Source organism: Gracilinanus agilis, chromosome 2 (genome assembly GCF_016433145.1).
Source record: "Gracilinanus agilis isolate LMUSP501 chromosome 2, AgileGrace, whole genome shotgun sequence".
NCBI lineage: Eukaryota > Metazoa > Chordata > Mammalia > Didelphimorphia > Didelphidae > Gracilinanus > Gracilinanus agilis.
In genome coordinates, this window is record NC_058131.1 from 137,178,702 (window position 1) to 137,206,484 (window position 27,783).

Genomic DNA, 27,783 nt, shown 5'->3' on the forward strand with positions numbered 1-27,783 from the left:
TATAAAGTATTCAGCAGTAACTGTAGATATTCATGCAGATAGTGATTCTGAATTGAAATAGTAATAGAGGCATTCCAAATATTTGGCAAACAAGGTCATAATAAATTTGAATGTGCATGTATGCTATATCAAAGCTGCATATAAGTCATATAAACTAAAAATGGTTTTAGTAAGAGTTAGTTTCACAAGACATATATCTATGAAATAAAATGGAAGATAGTTCAAGGAAATATGAATTAAATTTATGTAATAAGAAAAAACAAAATAAACTTGTAATTATTTTACTTGACTGTTTACCTGCAAGATCTTGCATTTTGTGCCAAACAATTATATCTGTGCTTTAACAATACTGATGGGAATTTTTATGTTGCTTTAAAATTCCTTATGTTTGCATAGGTCACAGTTGTCTTTGGAGTGGCAAAAAGGGCTATGGCAGACTTGGAATCTCGATTCTACAGCACATCATTGTAGCATATAAAATAAAATGAAAGGCTGCAACATGAAACACCTATTAAATGCATAGAGTTGGCCTGCAAAGAGTTCTGTAGTTCAAAGCATTATTACTACATGTAGTCAAATGATTCTGTTTAAAAAGACAAAAGACAAAAGTTCTTGGGTTTGTGTGCTACATATACTCCATACCTCTATCTTCTTAAATAACATATACTCAGATGTATTTTTCAGATGTCTAATTAAATTTAGTATGCTTATATTGATGAAATGTACTAGCTCAACAAAGGGGCCATTTTTCCCACTGTTGATGAGATCCTGGAGTGTGGCTCCCTGCCAAAGGAGCACAAAAAGAAGCAATATATTCTAAATATTCAGCATGGAGTCTCACTTCTCTTTCTCCGGCAAGCACTCTCCTTCAAAAGGGGCAAGGAAAGAAAATGTTCATCAAGTAGCATTAATGTCCTTAGATCACTAATGAGAATTGTGGAGGGCACAGAATGTCACAGCTCTGAAGGGAGTAATAAGCATTTCCCCCCTAAAACCTCTAATTATGTAGCAGATGTTTAAATTAACTGTAAACTCTTACTATGATAAGGTCAAGCCGAAGGGTCCTTACCTCTCCTATGTGCTCTATAACCTAGGTTTGGCTTTTTAAAAAGTAGGCAAATCCAGAGTTTTGGATTTGGGGGCAGCTTTTACAAAATTAATACTTCATCTTTAACTTTTCCAACAAAGGGTGCATTTCTCTGCCTCTTTCCTTTCTTTTCTTTTTAGTCTCTTTTCTTTCTAACCACCAGTGCCAGAAATGAGAGCCGGCTAGATTTGGCAACAAAAAGATAGCCCTTTATGATAAATGAATGAATTAAAAAGCCTTTATTAGGTCTTGGCTATGTGGCAAACACTCTACAAGGCACTGGGGTACAAAAACAAAAGGGACACTCCCTATCCTCAAGGAATTTATTATATTCTATGAGGAGTGGTTATACAAAGGAAAAGAAGCCTTGATGGAGAAAGTCACCAGGTTAGTGAGTAAAGCAAAGGGGAGTTGAGTAACTTGCCCTTCCAGAATCATGGCAGGCTTGACTGAATTTTGATGGCCAGATAAGGAAGAATAGGTAAGACAGATGGCAAGGATGATTCACCAACTGTTCTTCATGGACGACATTCCATCTCCTGCCTTTCTGTCTTCTCACAAGCCTGGAACAACATCCCATCTCACCTCCACTTCCTGGAGTGCATGCAGCCTAAGTGCCATCTCCTCTAAGAGGCTTTAAGGCAGATTGCATCCTATTTCTATCACTCATTTTGGCATTTTATTATTTATCATCTTTTCTTATCTTCTCACAATTTCATGTCAGCATGGACTAGATTCAGAAAATCTAAGTTCAAATTCTCACTGCCATTTACTTGTGCATCTTGGGCAAGTTACTCAACTGGAACTCAAGTTTCTTCCCCTGTAAAATGAGTTTAACTCAATGAAATATTAATCTTGTTTCATCATAAAAATTATATACATGGGCCACATTTTTATATCTTTGGTACATCGCAGTACTTAGCATAGTGCCCAGTTTATAAACAGTTGTTTATTAATGATATTTTCATTTAAGGTTGGATAGTTCTACTCTATAACAGAATATCCATGGGACATGTTCAAGGATCTAGTGACCCTTACTTTAAAGATGAGGAAACTGAGGTCCAAAGAGGTAAAAGGATTTACTTCAGTTCATATATGTTGTAACAAAACTAGGATTATATTTGTCCCAATGCAATTCAGTAGCTAATAAGGATCTCCTTCCTTTGGAAAATATTCATTAGACTGGGAAGTACAGGTTTCAAAGCAAAACAGTAAAAAGTTTGAAACTACTAATGGGGTTAAAAAATACAAACATTAGTGGTTATTTCCAACATTATCTGAATAAGATATTTCATCCCTGCTTTTATTTAGGATATCGAATTAGCTAGATAAGGACACTGGCCAGGGTAAATATGAAATCTTCTTTATATTTGTGAAAATGTATTAACAATTAAAAGGTATTGTATGACAATATTCACAAAAGAGGCTATTTTTCAACTCTAGTTTGTTCCTGTGTGACCTATCTCGATGTCTATGCAACTATGAGTATTACTGGATGATTCATATGGTTTGTGTGTTTCTGTCTCTTATTATTTTCTTTTATGCTTTCCAATCTGACTCCTAGTGATTCTACATTTGTCTGAGATTTTGTTTCCTCCTTTTTCATCTTTCTGTTTTAACTGGCCATCACAAATAATGGAAGGACATTTTGAAAATGTGGTATTTATTGAATATTATTTTACATTCTCTAATCTAAAAAAACCAACGGATAAGACATTTTCAATTTCAATTTCTCTCTCCCAAATACCTCTACCACCTCCACCCCCAACAAAATTTAGCCACTTTTACTTATCTAAGTATCCAATGAGTGTTTCTTCTGGGCCAATGGATTTGAATAAAACAAAATTCTCCCTAAATAGGCGAGGACTAGACATATACTATATTATTCCTCACATCTGTGAATGTGAAGATTGAGAGGTTTTATGATTGATATTGGAAACATGGAGATACAAGATACCTATATTTCAATTTCTTTTTTTTATGTTGCACCGTATTTCTATTTATTTTGTTAACATTTTCTAATTATGGTTTAATCTCATTTTACTCAGGAGTTTTGGTGCTCTTTATGAGAAGTGAAGACATATTCCAGTTTCTAAAAATGATAATAAAAATAAAGTGCAAATATGTACATATGGGAGAAGGAAAAAGGAATAGTATCTGAGGGAAGCTTAAATGAGATAAGCAATCTACATGCTAAATTCTTAAATATAATCAGCCACATTTTGAATACCAATGAAGAAATTTCACTTCTATAACTGAAGGCGAATTGTGGAGTATAGTGAATATGCAAAACACATTCATTTAAGGGAGTTATTTTAGTGACTCCTAAATGATAGAAGGAAAATATACATTTCATATGCATATCTTTTCCAGTACCTTATTATTTATGAGACCTTAATAAATAGCAAATGAAATATATTTTGCTAAGCTGTAGTCAAACACACTAGTATTATGTAATTAGTTACCATTAGAGTTAGAAACCAATGTAAGCTTTATACTAACAGTAATGCCATCAGAATGTTTCACCTGTTGAAACATTTATATCAGGAAACAAAAATGAAAGTCCTGAGCATGAAGGAGTCCATCTTATTTCAATATATGAACTGAAGGAAATAAAACTAGCACTTTTCTTTTGACAAGGGTAAAGTAGTTAAACTTTAAGCTTTGCTAATTAACAATGAAATGCAAAGGATTATGACTTTCCCAATCTTTGGCATTTTCATGTTGTTGATAAGTCAATTAAGTGAATTTTTCAAAATATGATTTGACATTCTTAGAAAGCTGTGCATTTTCAAAATGTCAATTACCGTGAACAGTCTAGTGAAAGAATACTTAGGAATTTATAATTTTGATATCGCAGAGTCATGGAAAGCTTGAATCTTTCTGAGAATCCACTTCAACCAACCTTGAAATAATGCTTCAAAATGAGTTCTGAAGGGACAGAATGAACAAGGGAATGGAGTGAAATAATTTTTCTACAGAAATGAAATTAGAAGACAGACAGGGTCGGTTTCACTGGGCTGAAAGGGGAGAGCAACCTTCAGCGAGGCTAAACCAAGGAGTACCGATGCAAGCCAATAGCAAGTTCCTCATCCCCCAACCCTACTAATATAGGTTAGGGTTTTTTTTTCAACCTTTGAAGTTTATTTAATACAATTTTCTTCCATTCTATACAACAAAAGTAAAACTACAACATTATCTAAAGTACTACAAAGATATAAAATTTAAAATAGAAATTTTCTAGTACTGACTATACAATAAAAACCACAAATAAAATTCAGAATTTTACAAAATTAACCTGTTAGTTTCTCAAAGATGGCCACAGCCTCAAATGGTCCAAGCCAGGTTCATGCCACTGAGACCCTACCCAAGCCAATGGCAGAGCACTTGGCACCTACCCCTTTGAAGTTCCAAGTTTCATCAGGCAATCTACAGTGAGCTCAGCTGATATAAGACAAATTGAGGACATGAGTCTCTGCCCAAGCCTGCATGAAGACCTGAACCCCATTGCAAAGCAGCCCAGAGAGCACCTGAACAATATAATCCCAGAGAAAGGCCTAGAACCCCTGCCAAAGCCTAAGTGAGGTCTGGAGCTACAGAAAAAAGTAGCTCACAGTGCTCTGAGTCCTACAAGCCATCAGCAGACCCTGAAGAGACTTTATCAGCACTGGGAAATGGCTTATAGAGATCCTAGCCCACCATCCATCATATCACCTTGGAAGAATTAAAATTTGCAGAAATTCAGAAATAGAAATGAGGAGAGCAGCAAGAAAAAAACTAAAGTTTTAGAGTTTCCTGCTACCCTAAAACTAGAGTCTACCTTTAAGATTAAAATAAAATTCAAGGAAAAGACCGGGAAAATGAGCAAACATAGGGGGAAAAAAACTAACCATAGAACATTATCAGGGCAACAAAGATCAAGGAAAACATTCAGAAAGGGACAGTAACATTAAAGCAGCTATATGTAAAACTAAAAAAAAAAATGGAAATTGGTCTTAGGCTTTGGGAGTGCTCAAAAATGATTTCAAAAATTAAACAAGAAAGGCTGAGGAAAAATAGAGAAGAGAAATGAAAGTAATGCAAGAAGAAAATAACACCATAAAAAGCAGAATTGACCAAACGGAAGAAAGATACAAAAATTCAATGAAGAAAAGAATTGCTGATAAAGCAGAATTGGCCAAATGGAAAATAAGGTTCAAAAGCTGATAGAAGAAAACAATACCTAAAAAATTGAGCAAATGAAAGTTATCAAGAAATAATAAAGGGACAGCTGGGTAGCTCAGTGGATTGAGAGCCAGGCCCAGAGATGAGAGGTCATAGGTTCAAATCTGACCTCAGACACTTCCCAGCTGTGTGATCCTGGATAAGTCACTTGACCCCCATTACCTACCCTTAACACTCTTCTGCCTTGGGTAAGGGTTCAAAAAAAAATAAAGCAAAATCAAAATAGTGAAATAGAAGAAAATATTAAATATCTCATTGAAAAAACACTGCCCTAAAAAATAGATCCAGAAGATATAATTTTAGAATAAATGGACTATCTGAAAGTCATGATTAAAAAAAAAAAACAGCTGGGCATCATATTACCAGAAATTACCAAAGAAAACTTCCCTGATGTTCTTAAACAATGAGGTAAAATAGAAATGGAAAGAATCTACCAATGTCCTCCTGAAATAAATTCACAAATGACAACTCCCAGGAATATTATAGCCAAGTTACAGAGCTCTCAGTCCAAAGAGAAAATACTGCAAGCAGCCAGAAAGAAACAATTCAAATAACATGGCACCACAACCAGGTTTACAAGACTTAGAAACTTCTACAAAAAAGGATCAGAGGGTTTAGAATATGATATTCTCAAAGGCAAACTAACTAGGTTTTACAACCAAGAATCACTTACCCAGCAAAATTTAGTGTATTCTTTTAGGCTGAAAAATGGTCATATAATAAAATAAAAGCTATCAAAGCATTCCTGATGAAAAGAAAAGACCTAAAAAGAAAATCTGATGACCAAATGCAAGCCTCAAGAGAAGCATAAAAAAGTAAACAAGAAAGAGAAAATTTAGGAGATTCAATAAGGTCCAACTATTTATATATTACTATATGGAAATATTATATTTGTAATTCATAAAATTGTAACATTAGTAAAGCAGGTAAAAGGAGTATACAAAGACATAGGAGGTAAAGGTGGAAGTAAATTGATTAGGATGACAGGATGTCTAGAAAAAAAATCAATGGGAAAAAAGAGGATTACACTGAAATGAAAGGGAAAGGAGAGGTAGAATGGGGTAAATTATCTCACCTAAAGAGGGGCAACTAATGCAAATGTTAATAATATGGAAATAGTTCTTGATCAATGACACATATAAAACCCATTGGAATTGCTCATTGGCTACAGGAGTGGGGTAGCTGGAGGGGAGAGAAAGAATATGAATCATGCAACCAAAGAAAACCTTTCTTAATTAATTAAATAAAAATTGTAGTGAGAAAATAAAAATAAAGGAGGGCAAAAAACAATTACAGTAGAATGGAGAATGAGGGTAGTGATGAGTAATGTTTAAACCATATTTTCATTGGAATTGGATCAGAGAGAGGATAATAATCATATTCATTTGGGTATGGAATCTAATCTTATCCCATACAGAGGCAGAAGGGGAATAAGACAAGGAGTTGGGGGAAACTTGGGTAATAGAAAGGAAGGGGAAATGGGTGGAAAGATTTTTTTAAACCCTTACCTTCTGTTCTAGAATCAATCCTGCATATTGGTTCCAAGGCAGAAGAGTGGTAAGGGCTAGGAAATGGGGATTAAGTGACTTGCCCAGGGTCATACAACTAGGAAGTATCTGAGGCCATATTTGAAACCAGGACCTCTTATCTCTAGGCCTACTTCTCAATTCACTGAGCCACCTTGCTACCCCTGTGTGAGATTAAAAGCAAACCAAGATTAAGAACAAAACACTTGTGAGGGACAGAGTGAAAGGATAAAGAACAGGAACAAAAGAGGAAAATAAGATGGAGAGGAATACATAGTAATCATAACTGTAAATGTGAATAGGATGAACTCACCCATAAAATGGAAGCAGACAGTAGAGTGGACTAAAAACTAGAATCCTACAATATGTTGTTTACAAGAAACATATTTGAGCCAAGGAGACACACATAAAAGTAAAGGTAAGGGACTGGAGCAGAATTTATTGTGCATTATCTGAAGTAAAAAAGAACGGAGAGCTAAAGCAAAAAGAGCCAATGAAAAGAGAAGGAAAAAAATTAAATCTTGATAAAAAGTACCAAGAAAATGAATTAATATCAACACTAAACATCTATGCGCCAAATGGTAAAGCCTCCAAATTTTTAAAAGGAGGAATTAAATGAGCTACAGGAAGAAATAGAAAGTAAAACAAAACTAGTGGAGGACCTCAATTTTCCCTTCTCAGAACTAGATAAATTCAACCAAAATAACAAGAAAGAAGTTAAGAAGGTGAATGTAATCTTTAAAAAGTTAGATTTAACAGATCTCTGGAGAAAACTGAATAGAATTAGAAACAAATATACCATCTTCTCTGTAGTACATGGTACATACACAAAAACAGACCGTGTGTGGTGGGTTATAAATAAAAACTTCTCAACCAAATATAATAAGTAGAGATAATACTGCATTATCTTTAAATGATTATGCAATAAAAATTACAATCAATATAGGCCTATGGAAAGACATATTTAAAATTAATTGGAAACTAAGTAATCTATCTTAAAAAAGGGTTGGCTCAAAGAGCAAATTATAGAAGCAATCAATAATTTAGCTAAGAAGAATGACAATAAGAGAACATATCGAAATTTATGGGATACAGCCCAAGCACAAATTAGGAGAAAATTTATAACTCTAATTTCCATCAATAAAACAGAGAAAAAGCAAATCAATGAACTGAGTATGCAAAAAAAAATTTTTAATAGAAAAAGAACAAATTATGAATCCCCAATTAAAGACCAAATTGAAAATCCTAAAAATCAAAAGAAAACTTAAACTGAAAGAAAGCTATTGAACTAATAAATAAGACTAGGAGTTAGTTATATGAAAAGAAAAAATAAAACAGATATATCATTGGTCAATTTGATTAAAAAAAGGAATGAAGAAAATCAAATTACCAATATCAAAAGTGAGAAAGGTGAATTTACCACCAATGAAGAAGTAATTAAAACAATTAGAAACTATTTTGTCCAATTAAATACCAACAAATCTGACAATATAAGTAAAACAGATGACTATTTACAAAATACAAATTGCCCAGGTTAACAAAATGCTCAAATAATTTCATCTCAGAAAAAGAATTCTAACAATTTAATGAACACCCTAAGAAAAAATCCCCAGGGCCAGATGGATTCACAAGCGAATTCCATCAAGCATTAAAATAACAATTAATACCAATACTATGTAAACTATTTGGGAAAACAGGCAAAGAAAGTGTCCTATCAAATTCCTTCTATGATGCAAAAATGTTGCTGATATCTAAGGAAGGAAGAGTAAAAATAGACAAAGAAAAATTATTGGCCAATTTCAAATTAGTGAACATAGATGAAAAAATTTTAAATACTAGCAAGAAGTCTATAGCAATATATCACAAGGAAAATTTACTATGACCAGATTGGGGATATAGCAGGAATGTAGAGCTGGTTTAATAGAAGGAAAACTATCAGCATAATTAACCACATCAATATTAAAACTAACAAAAATCACATATAATTATCTCAATAGATGCAGAAAAAGCCTTTGACAAAATGCAACACCCATTCCTATTTAAAAAATTAGGAAGCATAGTAATAAATGGGCATTTGCTTAAAAAGATGAGTGGTATCTATCTAAAACCATCAGCAAACGTAATGGGGATACGCCAGAAGTCTTTCCATTAAGATCAGGGATGAAGCAAGGATGCCCATTATCATCACTATTATTTAATATTGTATTAGAAATATTAGCTTTAGTAGTAAGAAAAGAAAAAAGAAGTTGAAGGAGTTAAAGTGGACAATGAGGAAACTACACTCTCACTCTTTGCAGATGATATGATCGTGTGCTTAACAGAAAAATTAGTTGAAATAACAACTTTAGCAAAGTTTCAGGATACAAAATAAATCCACATAAATTATCAGCATTTGTATATATATTACCAACAAAGTCCAGTATCAAGAGATAGAGAAATTCCACTTAAAATAAATCTAGACCAGTGGTTCCCAAACATTTTTAGCCTACTGCCCCCTTTCCAGAAAAAATATTACTTAGCCCCCTGGAAATTAATTTTTTTTAATTTTAATAGCAATTAATAGGAAAGATAAATGTACCTGTGGCTATCACCGCCCCCCTGTATCGCTGCAGTGCCCACTTTGGGAATCACTGCTCTAGACAATATAAAATACTTGGGAATCTATTTGCCCAAGACAAACCCAGGAATTATATGAATACAATTGCAAAAAATTTTAACACTTGAAAAATATTAATTGCTTATGGGTATGCCAACCTAATATAATCAAAATGACTTATTAATTTACTTATTCAGTGCCATAACAATCAAACTACCAAAAAACTTATTTCCTAGAACCAGAAAATATGGTAAAATTCATTTGGAAGGACAACTCAAGAATATCAAGGGGATTGATGAAAAAAAATTTTTAAGGAAAGTATCCTAGGAGTCCCAGACCTCAAACTATATTATAAAGTAGTGATCATCAAAACAATGTGGAAGGGGGCAGCTGGGTAGCTCAGTGGATCGAGAGCCAGGCCTAGGGAGCCAATTCATGGTATTGACTCCAAGATGGAAGGTAAGGGTTTTCATTTAAAAAAAAAAAAAAAACACACAATATGGAAATGGTGGATGAAGGGAATAGATTAAATATATAATAAACAGGGGTGATTGACCTTAGCAATCTAGTGTTTAATAAACCCCCAAAGCCTAGCTTTTGGGATAAGATGCAGAGTAAAATAAGCAGACCCAGTGTATACAATAACAGCAATATTTTATGATGATCAACTGTGAAAGACTTAGCTATTCTCAGCAACACAATGATACAGGACAATTATGAAGGATTTATGACAAAGAATGCTATCCACCTCCAGAGAAAAAAACTGATGAAGTCATAATGCATATTGAAGCAAATGATTTTTCTCAATTTTATTTGTTTTTATTTTGAGATTTTGGTTTTACATGCGTATTCTTTTACAACAATGACCAATGTGGAAGTATGCTTTGCATGATAGTACATATACAGACCAGTTCAAATTGCTGACCATCCCTGGGAGGCAGAAGGTAAAGGAAGAAGGGAGACAATTTGGATCTTATAATATTAGAAAATGTATTTTAAAATTGTTGTTTCATGTAATTGGGAAAATAAAACAAATATTTTAAAAATAGAGATAGTAAATTAATAAGATGAAAATTAAGCTCAAAGATCAAATAGGAAGAAAAAGTCACATGAAGAAAGAACATATATTTTGTAATGGTGTACAAACATTAAGGCATTGTGAACAATTCTGCTACTATATCTTAAAAGGAAACAAAATATAAGTTCAATTAAAAGATGACAATTAGGATGGTGAGGTATGTTTAAAATGTCATATGAAGAAATATTGATGGAATCAGGGTGTTCAGTTACATCAAAAGAATTCCTAAATACAAGTGTTTACAAGTGTATTAACAAGAGTTATGTTAAAGGGCATTCTTCTAATGGTGGAAATAGATCAGAGGAGCTTTAATGTTGACCAACTAGAAGTTCTATGACTAAATGAAGTTTGATCTATTCATTATAAATCTTCATTATAAATCTGAAAAATGGGTAAGCTGAATTTTACCATACTGGGTGTCCCCTAGACTCACTACAATATACATTTCAGCCATCTTCCTGCCATATTGTTCTGTACTACTCTCTATTGCCAATCATGTAATAGAGTTTCCAAATCTGGGACCCTGCAATTTTGATTGGTCAAAGTTCATCATATTTAGATTATTCAAGGGCCACCATGTCTTCTTCATCCTTACACTGCACATGTACTCCCCTTTCTCTTTTCTCCTCTCCGCTCTCCAATTATAATCAAATCAATATACCATTCTTGGAAAGAATGTCACAATCATAAGCCCTAGGACTTTCCTCAACAATTTCATGAAATTCCAGACGAAAGCACTCCTCTGACCACCATTCCCATATATGTTGTCTTCCTCTATTGGAATGTAAGGTCTTTGAAGAAGAGATCTTCTTTATTTTTCTATTTGTGAAGTTGTTTAATTCAAACCTGTTTTAATTTTAGTGTAAAACAACTCCATTAAAGTCCTATTCTGATGTGTTGCCACGTTGTGAAGTTCTCTCAATCTGTTATGGTCTATGGCAGAGGAATCCAAACTAGGAAGGTTTTAAATTACAATCCTAGTGATGGGCTATGTGTCTTTATTGGTAACCCAGCTAGAGAAGCTCATTGTTAGATTGGCCACAAGGAAAATTCTTCTGCCACAGCAATCCTTGACAATCCTCTACCATGTTGCTCAGAGGTGGAAAGCTATATTAGTGAAGGAAGTGAGCACACTGATGAAATTAAAGATTCTAAAGTATACTTTTAAAAAGCACCTGGGATTCTCACACTAATACTGTCCATTGACATATAGTATAATTAGGTTTAAAGTATATTTGGCTTAGTCCCTACCCATCTGAGATCTGAGTTGCTGAATTAATAAAATGACTTTGTTATCAAATATCCATATCCATAAAGCTGAAAAAATGGCATGGCTATGAAGGGAAGCACTGGAAAAAAGTTCTAGAAAGATCTGTCCATATAAAACTTTAAATCATTTGAAAACAAGCAAGTAAAAATTACTATAATTACAGCTGCCTCCAGATGAGTGTTTTCCTCCAAAGGGATGCCTGCACATTTTTCTGTAATGAGAATAGGGAGACTTAAACTGTGCTGAAATGTTTTTTCAACAAAGACTAAATAAATTCACTTTGCCAAGCAGAAGTCTCTCAAAGAGGCAGCTGTGAGCAAAATGGTTTTTAATCAAATTTGGATGAAAATCAGTACCTTAAAGAGATATTGTCTAAGAAATATTAACAAATTCTACCACAAAAATGCTATTTATTTTTTATTTTTTTAAAGCTACTTAAGGGAAAAAATATCTTTTTGTTTATAATTTGGTATGTCAGAAAGCTGATTACATTCAATTTAAATATTTTTCCTCTTATGATTGAGAATCTGTATTTTCCTAAGATCAGATAAATATTCTCTTTAAATAAGAGGTTATTATCTCATTCTATAACATGCTTCACTGAAATTCAAAACCATCCTGTAGACCTGGAAGTCAAGCCATCTGGTATGATGCCTGTGTAGTTATAATAAAGAATAACATAGCTAAAGTACAAACCAGTGGGCATATATAAAAGTTGTGGGTTGCCTAAGCTGCATCCCAGCCCCAGGAAAATGTGCTTTTGAAGGCTTTGTATGAAGTCCTTGGCATGGGGATGAATTATAGAAGACCTCAGAGATATGCCCTGTCTAACCTCTAGTTTTCCTGGGGTGATTCCAAAGCTGGCTTAGGATTCCAAGTCAGCTCTAAAAGGATAAAGAGTTTCACCTTCAGAATGCAAACACCAATCCTTTCCCTGCTTCAGAAACTGGAGGAGTTTTAGGAGAAAGCTCTTGCCAGTATCGGAAGGTTAGAAGTCTTTCTAAAGATTACCCAGTGATGAAACCTTGCCTTTAAGATGGTCTGAGAACTCCAGAGACTGACAACAGAGCAATAGTATAGGTAGAGCCTACACAAGCATCGGGAGCACAAGTGATAAGAGATGGTCTATGTGATCAGTAAAAATTGCTATAGCTAGTTAAGGGACAATGTGTCAATGATCCACTGGAGCTACAAGTACAATTAAAAGTAGAGCATATGTTATGTAAACTGAATTTGGCAATTTGGTGTTAATCATGAAACTGTTTTTTAAGATAAAACCTAATCCCTACTCAAAGAACAGAAAGTAGTACTAACTAGACTGAAGTATAAATTATATTATGGAAGTAATCAGGGAAAAAATAGAATCCTTCAGTGTCTCAAAACTTGCAGGTCATCCTCAACTACCATCCTGGGATGTTTGCATATCAGGAAAGAGAGTCAGGTCATTAAGATTAATAGCACAATTTTATGCAATATTCATATTCATTGCCTCATCTATGTAAAGGCTACAATTTATAACATGTTCAAAGAGAGTTATGAGTTCTTTTCCATGTGAGATTAGCCAGTATATTTGTTTAAATATAACTCAGTGATGAAATTATGTGCTGCTAATGTATCCCATTCCCCACCAATGATATGATTATTACTTTTCTCCTGTGATACTCATGATAAATAATTGTTATTCTCTTATCAAGCAAATGTAGAAAAATACAGAGATGAGGTGGCATGATATATATAGAAAGTTAGACTCAGAGTTGGGAAGACATGAGTTTAATTTTCATCTCTAATACATAATAGCTACATGATCATGAGGAAATCACTTAACTGTTCAGTTCTCCCAAGTAATTCTCTAAAAACAAAAGTTACATATTAGTTATAATAGGTAGAATGGTGGAACAACCTACACAAATGAAATCAGAAGTCTAGATCAAAAAAAATTTTTTTAAGGAAAATGAATGATAAAGTATAAAGAAATATTGATTCCTTTTAACCTAAACTTTTTTTTAATTTACATAAATTAAATACTGGTTTTAGAAATAATCCTGATTAGATATTAGAATCCTAATATGTAAATAATTAGAAATATTTCATTAATACAGGTAGAATTATAATTTTCAATGGAGAATAGCAACCAAAAGTATAAGTAAGACTAAATATCATTATGGTGCTGCTTTTAGAGTCAGAGGTTATGAGTTCAAATTACAACTCTGAAATCCACTCTTTTTACATCCTTGGTAAAGTTTATTTGTTTGCTCAAGACCCCACTTTCTTCATCTAAAATATGAGGGTGTCAGACTGGACATTTTCTGAGTTCCCTTCCAGAACTAAGATTCTGGGATTCTATGAGCAGGCAATTCAGCAATTCAGGATCTGAATGTCCGTTTTATAAACTATAAAACCTCCTATGATTATCTTCTTTCTGCCATTTCCCTGTTCATACCATCCCAGAGGATAGACAAAGGAAATATAAGGCATTATCAAACTCAAAGAAAAGAGCTGCTTAACAAAAAATGAAAGTGATTATATACAAGCTATCAGCCAAATAAAAGATTTAGCTCATGAATTAGGCCACTGATTTTATATCCACCACCAGTAACCATTGCTAATCAAGAACAGATTATATTTATATATTTCACCATATCCAAAATGTTTACCTCCCCAGTTGTGGTTAACATCAATAAGAATAAAACATGACTCATGTCAAAGACTACGTCAAGTAGTAGTTCAATGAAATCACTGAAAAACCAATGAATAAGGCTATATATTTTAAGCCTCTGACTTGTGATTCAAATATTATTTTAGTTGCTTTTCAGGAGGGAAGAGGTAAAAGAAAAAATCAAATAGCTCCTTAAATTCAAAGACATCAAAATTTAATAAAATATATGCTGAAAATAGAATAATTGTATAGATTAAAATATAAATTAGTTCAATTTAAATTAGTATAAAGTGAAGAACTGAAGCAGTGGAGGAAAAAATAGAAGTACAGGGATAATAAGTAGGGGCAATCAGTAAACAAGGACACCTTAAGAAGGAAAATTTTAAGTTGATTTTTGAAGCTGGTGAAATATATGCACTGGCAGAAGATGGAGAGAAGATTACCTAAGCACAGAAAATAGTATGTACAAAAACAGATGTAGGAATAAGAAAACATAGAAAGAGCCCACAGAAAGCAGATAAGTTTACCAGAATATCTGAGTAGGAAAATAGTAAGAAATTTAATGGCAAGATGGGATGGTAGGTAAACATACTCAGTCAGACTGTCAGACTGCCAGGTTAAGAGTCGAGGAGCAAGAAAAAAGCCATAGGAGAAAACCAGGTATAGATATGACATTACAAAGTACCTGGGTCATTTTAAGTATTAAAATGAGGAGAAAAAGTACAAGGAATTGCAATTGTACAAGATGGAAGAGAGAAGGCAATAGCAAAGAAATGAAAAAAGAGGCAATCAATAATGTAAAAAACCTCAACAATTCCCTTATCTCTGAATCTACTTCACGTTTTTAAAGAGTAGAGAGACATTAAAAACCTGTGTCCTTATAAGAAGTGATGTGTATCAGTAGCTTCTGCTATACAACTTCCCTAATCACAATTAAATCTCTATATGTTAATGAATGTCAGTCAAGTCACTGAAAAGATTTTTTCTGGCAACAAAAATCAGCCCAAACTATTTCAGAACTCAGCCAAGAACTGCAATACTATAAATCAATACAAAGTCAAATGTAATCAAAAAGTGCTTTAATCAAGTAATACTTTAAGGCTAATTAAGTGAGGTAGTTAAAATAAGCATTTTTATCAAGTCTTCATTAACAGTTATTTTATTGTTGATATTTAAAACTCTTAAATTTCCAGTTTTAGATATCACCCTTATTTCGATTCCAAGTTAGGTACATTGGGGTATTTATTTTCCCTTTACTGATTATTTTTCATACTTGTTCTATCAAGGAAAGATTTCAAATACATAGATTATAAATGCACTTTTAAAAATCTACTCTCTAGAATCTTGTCAAGTACCTAATAAGCCAAAGAGCTTCTTCTTGTGAACTGAAAGTTAGTCTCCAGACCTCAGATGGATCATTTTGGTCATCTACAATATAGGATAGGGGATTGAATAATTGGTGTCCAGGAAAGCCAATTCTTGAATCAGGTACAATTTTATGCTTTTTGAAAAAGACAAGCTTTACCTCTAACAAGTTTTTCTGGTCTGCAACAACACACCTGAATTCTTTTAAAGCACGGAACTTAATCACATCAAATTGTGAGCGTCGAGGAGTTATTCTTGGAGAAATTGTATGGGGAAAGAAAACACAATCTTCTCTCACAAGTCCAATATGTGTATTAAGAAGAACTAATGATGCACAATGTGTTTGGCTAGAGTCACTCTCTACTCTAACTGTAGTATATAAGAGTAGTTGAACCTCTGACAGGGAGGGAATACTGCTTTCCATGTTTCCATGAAGTAAGTAAATAATGTCAACCAGAGTACTTTGGAATTTAGATGTCACTCTCACTCCACTTGTCAAAACCAAATCAGTAACCTCTGTTCTCCAATCAAGTGAAATCTGAACTAAATCTTCCCTAAGCAAAGGATGATTACAACAGCTGGCATTGTCTGACACAGACATTAAAGGATTTAGTAGGTCATGGCATATCTGTTGAGTGAAGTTTTTGTTGTAACTAAACACAGTGAGCAAGTGGTCTTCTGAAGAGCCCAGAAGTCGTACACACTGTCCTCCAAAACCAACTTGAATCTCTCTAAGCACAGAAAGAGGAAGAATATGAAAAATGTCTAGGGAACCTGGGCAATCATTTGATAGAAGTAAGGCAAATAAGGCTGACCTACACAGAATCAAACAAGCTGGCTGTGGATCAGGCTCTTTGCAATTAGCAACAGCAAGCCAATAAACACTTTTTAATTCATCTAGTTTGCCCCAAAGTTCATGCGGGAAATAGGTCACACACTTTAGTAGGTCTTCTAAAGGCAAATCCTGAAGTCTCAGTAGTTCAGCTGGAAACTGCACAAGAGTCTGTCTGAATGCAAAGTGGTTTCTGGCACTGTCATATATTCGCTGGAAAACAGAGCATTGAGAAGAACTTTGTGCCCCTGCAGTTAATGAGGTAGCTGGGGCCATATAATGCATGGGGCTCTGTGCTGGCAAAGACTGGGCCTTGTCACTCATGACAACTTGAGCTTCATTTAAGGGGTGTGGATCTAAACACCTCATGTATGACCTCCAGGGCATCTCCAGGGGTAAGCTTCTAAGAACTGGCAAGTTTCTAATTAATGTTGTTACTTGGGAGGTCAGGCCACTGGGGTTATATAGACTACTCATATGTCTTGCTTGGTTAAGCATCTTTGTGCTATTTTGGAGGAAGTTACTTCTAGTGCCTTTATAAAGGCCAGAAAATTTGTTATAAAAATATTCTAAGCCATAGTATGTATCTGTCCTGCCATTTGCAGGTGCAAGGGTAAATTTTAGGGTACTTTGTTTTGTTATGTTTAGCTCCTTTTCAAGATGCTGTTCATGGAAAGGAATTGGGGCTGGGAACTTCTCAGGGTCTATATGGGATGGACTCTTCTCATTGGAAATAGACTCAGAAAGAAATAAGCAAAGGACATTGCTGTGTCTGGCCTCATTGCTACTCTCTCCAGATGTTGTATTGGATCTATGTTGCAGGAAGTTCCAGCTAGATTCAATTCTTGAGCTGAAGGCATCTTCACTAGCCACTGCCATTGCCATGAATTTTGAATAGCTGAGATTCTCTATCTTATCTTGCAAACATTCTGCACTCCCCTTGTTTGTTTGAAGACAGTCAAGAAGGTAATTTTGATGACAAAAATCTTGATCAAAAACACCAACAGAGTCAGGACAATTTAGCTTGTAATTAATTCCACATGGAAACTCTTGTTCTGAACACTGGCTCCTTTCTTGGCACTTTCTCTCTTGTGACACAAATAAGAAATTTGTAGAACTTGATGTATTCCATGTTACTGAATTATTTTCTTTCCTCTGTTCTACTTTGTTCATTTCTTCTCTAATAATAATGGAAGAATCTGTATCACATTTAGATCTAAGTGGATCTAGACATTGTGATGGCCAAGATCGTCTTTTCTGTTCAAAATGTCAAAAAATAGAGATAGGAATGCTGTTTTTATCCTCTACAATTCTTTGCACATAATAATTTTAAATTCACTTTGATTGGCTTCATTTTGTGAATTTATTCAGAAACAAAATTACAAACAAATCCACTGACATTGATTGATATGTGATTCAAGAAGGCATGATCTGGTTTCACTCATTTAAAGCAAATATTCACAATGCAATAAAAATAAAGATATTTTATCTCTAAAAAATGAACGACCTGATTGAGGAACAGATGATATAATTTTGGAACAGTCAATCATTTTCTGCATTTTGCATATCATATATCTGAAATGTCTATAATTTATATAATTAACAGAGTCTATTCTTACTGCTGTACTTTTTGTATAATTGATAATATTGAGGGATATGTATTAATTTCACATTCCAATAGCAAACAAATAAGTACAGGCTTGCATACCCACAAAGTAAAAAAATATAGTGGGTCTGTTAAGAATTAAACTGTAAGCCTAAGAGAAATTCATTGGTAGTTTAGCCACTTTTCTATAACTGATTGGATTTCAAGTTTGGTGGAATTCACACAATGTTTTCTAAAGGCATAAATGAATCATTAATAGCAAATATCTGTTGACTTCTTACTATGTGTAATGCACTATCTTTAGGTTTTGTAGCATAGAGAAAAGAAAGAAACTTTTTTTCCCCAAGAATCTCACCTCCTTGAAAGAAGATAATTTTATTAGTCTAAGATGATTATGAAGAATAGGGGCTGATGATAGTAAAGGAAGATTAAATCAATTCTACTTGTAGAGGTTAACTAGAATTATTTTAGCTTAGGAATATATGGAAAATTCTTTTCAATGCTTTCATAATTTATTCAGGAGAGGTGGGGGTGCATGTATGCCCATGTATGTGTGTGTACACAAAAGAGTAGAAATGTAAGAGAGTATATATAGAAAATATATAAAGATTACCAAATAAAACCTCATGAGCTTTATATCGAAATACCAAACCAAAACTTTGGTTTGATAAGATTATGGTACATAATCCATCAGAAGAATATAGTAATCAGTAACTAAAGAATATTCCTTGGCAACAATAGCAATAATATGAAGGCTCAGGGTCTTTGAAGTTTATACAATTTTTCAAATGTTGACCAGCTCTCTATTACATTTCCAAATCTCATTTCTGATTCTGATTATATAATTTGTATTTTAATGAAGGATGAGGAAAGAGAAAGCTTTAAATTAAGAGTTGTTTTGTATTTTTCCCCAAAGGTCTTGATCACAGCTATTGCCAATAAGAAAAAGTCAAAGCTATATCCAACTTGCAAGATTCTATTTAATTTTAAGTTCATATAATAGCTTGCCTTCTCTATTAAACATTAATCTCATTGTCACTTCAAATTTCTAATTATGCAACTAAACATTAAGAAAATTTATCACATGAGCATGCCATAATTTAAGATGACCCCATCAATCTGAAAAATTATTACCTACCTCATACTTAAGCTTACGCTGAATAGTGCCATTGTGAAGTTTTTCATTATCCTGGAAATGAAATAAAAATTAAGTTATCTGATTTTCAAGGAGGTAAAACTGTTTGATTAGAAATGTTTATGAGAACTAAGACCTAAAGAAACATGCTTGTCTATCAAGAATACAAAGCCTCTACAGAATTTTTTATTCTTGAGATAATCATGACTCTCCACCACTCTACTTGCCTACAAGCCATTTGAACTATTTCACTCATCTTTTTAAAAATCCAAGTACAATACTAAATATAATATTGCCTGAGGACACTCCTTGCTATGTACTAACAGGTAAGCAATATCCTTTACTGAAAGAATCAGGCTATCACTAACATTCATCAACTTCAAAAGAAAACATGTAATGTTCCTTGTGTTAATGTGTGAAATGGACTGGAAGCCCCAGCTGTATCCATTTGTGGAAGGGTAAGTGAAGTTGAGTTATGGTCACCAAAATATCACAATTGTAATTTTAAAGAAACAAATTAATGTACATAAGTCAGCTACTTGAAATCTTAGTTTCTCTTTACAAACTCTTCCCAAAATAAACCTGAGGATAAACAAGTGTTAGTCACAATCTGTTTCTCTTGATCTTGCCAAAAATTTCTTAATTAACATTAAGTTTAGTGGTAACTTTTTTTTTACATTATTACTACTTCTGAGAGGAAAAAAAACAACCCTAACAACAAAAATGAGAGGAAACATGCACAGAGAATAATCTTTCTCTTTATGAAATATTTATTTTATGAAAGTTCCTTTGGAAATCTATTGTTTGGAAGCCACCATTTCCTGCCTCATTCAGCTCACCTTTGGCAATTCTTTAGACTGAGATAAATAGATGTTGGCATCTCCAATCCTGGGATGGACATTCTGCAGGCGCCGCTGCACTTCTTCTTCAATATAAGCATTAAGCCTAAAAACAAATTAGTAGGAAAGTCCAAATTTGGAATGTTTTAAACTGCCTGGCATTTTAAGATTATTTCATTATAACGTCCTTTGTTCTTTTTTTTTCCATTTTCTCAACCCCCTCTCCCTTCCCCACACCACAGAAAGTATCACCCAACAAAAAGATATAGATAGATTGATAGATGTTTCTCATGTTTCTTTTTTCAGTTCATTCTCTAGAGATGGATATTTACAAATTACTCATCAAATATTAATTTTACAACTGCATATAACTTTCTCTTGGTTCTATTTGTTTTATTCTTAATTACTTTATCTTACAAAGTTTTTGAAGAAATTAACCTGCTCATTGTTTCTTCCATAGCAGGAATATTTCATCACAATCATATACCACAATTTGTCCAACCATTCCCCAACTGATGGATATTGCTTCAATTTCCAGTTCTTAGCCCCCACAAAGAGAGCTACTACGAGTATCTTGAAACATAAAGTCTTTCCCTCTTTCCCTGATCTCCTTGGGAAATAGATCCAGCAATATTGGGTCTAAGTATTTACACAGGTTTTTAACAGATCTCTGGGCATAATTCCAAATTGTTCTCCAAAACAGCTGGATTGGTTAATTCAAAGTTCCACAAACAATGTATTAGTCTCCCCATTTTTCAATCTCCTCCCTTATCCTTCTTACTTCACAAAACTTGATTTTTAAGAAGACACAAAAACAAAACCCGAAACCTAACCTCAACAAAAAAAAAACGCATCAATTCATCATCCTGAAAACAATCCTTTGACCTAAGAGACTGTGTCTGTATTAGATTATCCTCACAAGAGGATATCTTTGATTTCATATAGAATTTAGAATCTCTATATTACAATTTAGTACATAACACTATATCTTATTATTCACCTCCGTTTTATGCCCTAAAGTCTGGCCTCCTCAAAGTGACTGTGTTTTTAATCTTTTCTGTCTGTATTTTCTAAAGGACTAACATATAGCAGGTATTCAAGAATTGTACACCATCATGACTGTCCATTGAGTTTGTTGCCAATCTCCAATCCTCCGTGCTCTGTCATTCCCTAGCTATACCACCAGTTATAAATCATGCTACCTCACAAAGTCTCTGTTTCCTCATATGGAAAAAGAATGAGGTAACCTAGTTGATCTCAAAGTCTCTTCAATCTCTGACAATCTATAAGTCTAGGATCCTATACATTGAAGCAAAATATTCCTGAGGTTTAACAACATCAACTATTACTCTTTCCCATTCTAGGATAAGTCAGTATAGCTCAGGGGTCGGCAATGTATGGCTCTTGAGCCATATCTGGCTCCACCTCCCGACTGGCCAGTCCTGGCAGGGAGTCCCTCAGCCCCTGCCCCATATTCCAGCACCTTCCGCCTCCATCCTCCTCCTTCTGCAGGCGTTTATGGCTCTCACGGCCAAAAAGGTTGCCGAACATTGGTCTAGCCCAAGCTTGGAAGATCATCCTGACATAGCTCAGATCATGCACACTTTAGAAAGCCCCAGGAATCTGGGTTATTTCTGGAGTGACCCAAAGCAAAACTGGCTTACCTGTTTGGTTTGGCTTCAGAATTACCCAATCTATGAATGCTAATTGGACATCCTAATTAATTTTTTTAAAGTAATTTGTAGATCATGATCCTTTATATTTACATTCTTACTACATCCTTTAAAAAAAGCTTATCTCATTTTTTCTAAGACTATTAGCAAGTGTAGGAAGTTTAAAATTCTTAAGTATGCTCAAAATATTTTTTAAAAGCCTAGGCAGAGGGAGTTGTTTCAGATGAACTATACTTTATTATACATTAAAGTAACACAAAATGTTATTAACTATATGCAACGAATATTGAATTAAGTCTACTCACAAGTAGGCTAACTGTGCTGACTTTTAACATTAAAAATTAGCACTAATAGTTATCAATAACAAATATAGAGATGGAAAAGCTCATGCCATTCTTATTAAGTTTTTACATGTAAACATACATATTTAATACCTATGACTTAGAACTGACCAGTTGAAATTCTGTATCTGGATCAGTGTAAAGTTAAGTAGTAATTTTTTATAGAAAAAAGTGATTAAACTCAAACCTCTAAACCACACTACAATTCACCAAGCAACCCAGATTGAAAATTATTTTACTATAATGAAATAGGCATAGTATAAAATTACAGTGATGATGTTATTCAAAATATTGGCATTAGTTTACTAACAATATATTGTTTTCATAATATATCTGTCATATATATCTAAATATGTTTATTTCTATTTATTGGAATATAAAGAGGGAGATACCTCTCAATTTAGAGATAGATATGCATACTAAATAAACAATCCAAACTATTTTTTAGAATAGAGCACAAATTTCAACTTATTCTGCTTTTCCCAATTTGATAATCTCTTCTGCCCTGCTTCCCTTGCTCTCTCTTAACTTCTCTTGCCTTCTCATATCCGCTGCATGGTTCCATGGGCCACAACCATTTCAAGAATGATTCTTTTGGTTCCTTTTCCTCAAGTTTATGTTTTACACTCATAGAAACAAAGTTTTTCCTCAACTTCTTAGCTATGCTGATGACTTTTAGAGATATTTCAACATCCAATATGCTATGTAGAAAGAAGGATGAATAAAATGAATATAAGTCATAAATAGTATGAAGCCTATAATAAAGATCTCCACAAGGATTCTCTTAATGTGAAGAATAAGGAAATACTAACTTAGATGAGAAAATAAGATCCTAAATCTCCCTCATATACTCCCTATTATCAGACAATGGAACCAGATGAGACTGAGATTTTATAGTACTGACTAGGGAGTTAGAGTAAGATTGATTCTGCACCAGGGTTCCCTGGTGCCCTTTGTGAACACCATCAGCTTCACATAGCTTTTGCTTCAGTTGCTGAATTTCATGCTCTAACCTGTATGGAGGTGAACCAAAGGGAATCAAAAGCTCCATAAGCATCCACCAGCATAATGCCAAATTCAGCACACATCTCCATATGCCCTGCATTCATAAACTCAATTATCATTGAACTAAAATCACTGGGGTTAAACTGACATACAAAGCTGCCACTTTGAAACATACCAGTTGCACTTACAAATTGAGTAACCATAAACTCGTGTTCCCTCAAATCTGAAATCAATTTGAATTTATTATGTATAATTTTGAATTTGCTTACCTGAATACATGTTTATATATCAACACCCTGGGGGAAAAGGACAGTCATTTTTGTCTTATATTCTCTACTAGCACACAGTAGATATGCAATTACTGATTAACTGAACTGAATTAATTACCCCCTAATTTTCAAAAGTCATTCTCAATAATAACCATTGTGGCTGATTACCTAGAGGCATGATATGATTCACTACAGGTTGAAATCACTGGCAAAATATAAACAGGGAACAAATCTTTATCCTAAAACTTATCCTATGGTGCTTTTGAAGGTTCTAAGCTTCTTCCTATCCTCAGACCACATCTCTGCCCATTTCCACAGAGCTACAACAGTATTTTCATGCTATCTAGAATGTATGAAGTAATCATAAAGCAATCACATTATTTCCTGTTTTACCCAGGAAAAGACATATATCAAGGAAAAACCCCAGGGAAGAGAGTGACGAGCAGAACGAAGGAGAAGGGGATGGGTAAGGAGAAGCCATTTGTGACAGTATCCAAGAAGGACGTAATTATGTTAAAAACCCTTAGACAGTTTTTGAACTCTGCAGTGCCCAACTAACCTTCTTAGTATTGCCTCAACCCTCTGTTGGAACTGACCCACATGAAGTAGGGGGAGAGGAGAAAGGAAAAGAAGGCAAATTGTTTCCTCACATTTCAAATATTGTGCTTAATGCTATATACTCCATTTTCATAGCATACAACAAAGCATATGAATGAAATAGTTCTAGCAAGTGTTCCTTGAACCCTGGGGCAAAATTAATCAGAGGGCTGCAAGGTCTTAAATCCACCCACTTGAAAGTTTGAGGAAAAACAGCTTTAAATGATTTTTTCTTCTAGAATAAATCTCAAGACCACATATAACATTTTGAGGGTATTTTAGGGCAGTTCAATATCAATGATAAATACCACTATAATTTTAAATAATAACAAACTTCAAATACATATATTTTCAGTAAACTCCAAACATTACTTACTGTCAAAACTCTATTGTCACTGACAGATCATAATTAAGTTTCTACAGCTTTATTAATGATTCTGCTCCAAATACATGCACTATCTTTCATTTCTTCCACTAACTTAAAGAAACTGTCAAAATTAAGTAATCTGCTATGAAAGGATTTATTTTGGCAGTGATTTGCCATAAAATTAATTCAGGTAATGGTTACTCTATGGATTATACTAACATAAAGTAGATTTCTAAAAAATATATATCTTATTTTCCTTGACTTCAATTAAAACATGCAGTTGAGTCTCCTGAAAACAATTTTCCCAACAGGTTGCCAGAATTACTAGCTTTTGGTTGTTGCCATTTTCTTTGCAGGTCGCTGAAAGCTCTCATTTCTAACAGAAACATACTATAACAAAAGGGTAGTGTGAAATCAGAACCTCTGATTCATGTTAAGTATAGTTTTGTTCTGACTACAAAGAGTTAAAGAATTCCATGTTATACCTGTCATTACAATGACATAAGAGTTGCCACCTCTGCCTAATCTTCTGTTCTCCTTCTATAGTTAGTTTGAGATTTGCAAGCCAATTCCTGAGACCAGAATCTTTTTCACTAGCAGTCTCTTCCCATCTCTAAACCATAGGAATTTTGCTAAGGCCTGGAGAACTTCTATTACTACTTTTATAATTACCAGAACCTGGATCCTCTCATTCCTATGACAAGGAATTTGCAATTTCAAATACATGTAGACTGCAATATTGTATGAATGAGTGCTATCATCTAACATATTCTGTACTAAACAAGAATCCTCAACAGTCACCTAGCCTTGATTTAGAGAATCATTTTAATGTAACCAATTATAATTAAATTTTATTTTTAATTTTTAGTCTAAATTTATCTCTTTGCCACTTGTCTATATATTTCTTCTAGTTTTACAATTTGGGACCATATCTCTATTCCATACAACAGCCATTGAAATAATTTAAAATAGCTATCACATCTCAGTTACTACTCACAATTTCTCTTCTTAAATTTGAGATTTTAAGCTATGTAAAAAAAAGTAAATCTTCTACTTTATCAAATTTGTTGGTTCAAAACTGTTAAATTGATGCAACATGCTATAGGAGAAAGACTAATGAATGCTATGATAGGAGACTTAAGTTCTAATTTCTAGCCTGCTGTTTAACTCTGTGAGTTTAACAAAATCCCTTTATTTCTTGGCCTCTGATTCCTTATTTGTAAAGAAAATATAAAACCTTCAAATTCTACAAGTCAATGAGTACTGAAAGATAACTACATTAAGACATTTGATGCTTTAGTTTATGCGTGTTTATTTGTGTATCACAGCCTACTACTTCTGTAAATTACATGATAGCAGAGTGTTTTTGTATAAATTCCAGTTATATACCATCTAACACCTAGTACTGTTTAGCACACAATAAGTGTTTAATAAATGCTTGCCTGAAGTGAATATTATGCTTTCCAAAACTGAACATGCATTGATGACACATATAAAATGCTTTGCAAACTTTTAACTGCAGTCATTAAAAATTTAGCTATTATTTAACAAAAATTAGCTATATTGTAAGATTTACAATTAAGAAAGTGCTTTGTGAAAAAGTAAATTTAAATTGATTTTATAACAGATCTCATTTCAATACATTCATGATCAATTCAATTTAACAAATGGTAGTAGAATACTATGTGGTCAACACCCTACCTGATATTGTGCAGAAGTGGTACAAGTCCCAGTCTACCCTGCCCCACTCCAGAATATGCTCTCATTGAATTGAAAAGAGATTTTCATTCATAGAAATTATTAATGCATTAAAATGAGCAATATGACTATGACATAGGAATCCCAAGAAAGACGAAATGAAAATGGGTTGGAAAAGTCAGAAAACCTCCAAACAAAGCTACCACTGAAAAGGAAGATCTGGTGGGGGTAGAAGGAAGGCAAATAAGATTTGTCATCAAATATTTAAAGGAGAGTCATGTAGAAGAACTAAATTTGTTCTTGATTCTGAAGACAAAGCTAGGAATGTGTTGGAAGTCTCAGAAGGCAAATTTAGGGTTGGCTAGGGAAAAGTTCCTAAATGAAAAGCTGTCTAAAGCCGAAACAGGTTTCTATGGTTTATTATTATAATTAGATACTATCTTCAAGAAGCTGGATGACCAATTGTTAGCCCTGCTTTAATGGAGAGTTCTTTCAAGTATGGTATAGACAACAGGACTTCAGGAGGGTATCTTCCAAGATTTCAGATTTTTGCTATGAGGATGGTAAAGCTCAATTAAGGAGGTAGACCTAAGGGTTTGCAACAAAGAAAAATCAAGAGTCTACATGGGATGAAAAGAAGAGGAAGAGTTAAGATGGCAGCAGAGTAAAAAGCAGCGCTTAACCTCTCCTAACCGAAACATACAGGACTCCTCAAGGGGACATAAAAACAAATCCAGACAAAAGGAGGGATCCCACAACAGGGCGCAGTGTGGAAGGTAGGTAGAATCGGGGCATTTCCATGCTATAAAGGGGTGAAACAGCTCTCACTAAATCACAAGCTGAGCAACGCCGCCCCCCTTACCCCCGCCCCCCACACACACCTCCTACAGGGCCAAAGCCAGCTCAAGAGAAATAGAGCAAATTTAGGGCACCCATTGAGTCATTGGCAGCTCCAGGGCCTGTTCCTGAGAGCAGCAAGAAAATGACAATGATGAGACATCCTACCAAACTATGTGGGATGCGGCCAAGGCAGTACTCAGGGGGAAATTTATATCCTTGAGTACATATATTAACAAATTAAGGAGGGCAGAGATTGATGAATTCGGCATGCAACTCAAAAAATTTGAAAGCGAGCAAATTAAAAATCCCCAGATGAAAACTAAATTAGAAATACTAAAAATCAAGGGAGAAATTAATAAAATCGAAAGTAAAAGAACTACTGAATTAATAAATAAGACTAGAAGCTGGTATTTTGAAAAAACAGATAAAATAGACAAAGTACTGGTCAATCTAATAAAAAAAGGAAAGAAGAAAATCAAATTGATAGTATCAAAGATGAAAAGGGAGACCTCACCTCTAATGAAGGGGAAATTAAGGCAATCATTAAAAACTATTTTGCCCAATTATATGGCAATAAATATAACAATTTAGGAGATATGGATATTTACAAAAATATAAACTGCCTAGATTAAGAGCAGAAGAAATAGAATACCTAAATAATCCCATATCAGAAAAAGAAATTGAACAAGGCATCAAAGAACTCCCTAAGAAAAAATCGCCAGGGCCTGATGGATTCACAAGTGAATTCTATCAGACATTCAAAGAACAACTAATCCCAA

General features: G+C 33.9%; 1 protein-coding gene across 1 annotated transcript in view; it reads right to left on the minus strand.

Moving 5' to 3' along the window:
- Positions 1-15,758: 15,758 nt before the first annotated feature.
- KIF16B (kinesin family member 16B) overlaps positions 15,759-27,783 on the minus strand; it is a 222,028-nt gene continuing 210,003 nt past the window's right edge. Inside the window, exons 20-23 of the mRNA XM_044663419.1 lie at positions 23,080-23,241; positions 20,215-20,320; positions 19,379-19,429; positions 15,759-16,430 (exon numbers count right to left, since the gene is read on the minus strand). Coding sequence (XP_044519354.1) covers positions 15,774-16,430; positions 19,379-19,429; positions 20,215-20,320; positions 23,080-23,241 — 976 coding nt within the window. The 3' untranslated portion in view covers positions 15,759-15,773. The remainder of the gene's footprint in view (positions 16,431-19,378; positions 19,430-20,214; positions 20,321-23,079; positions 23,242-27,783) is intronic.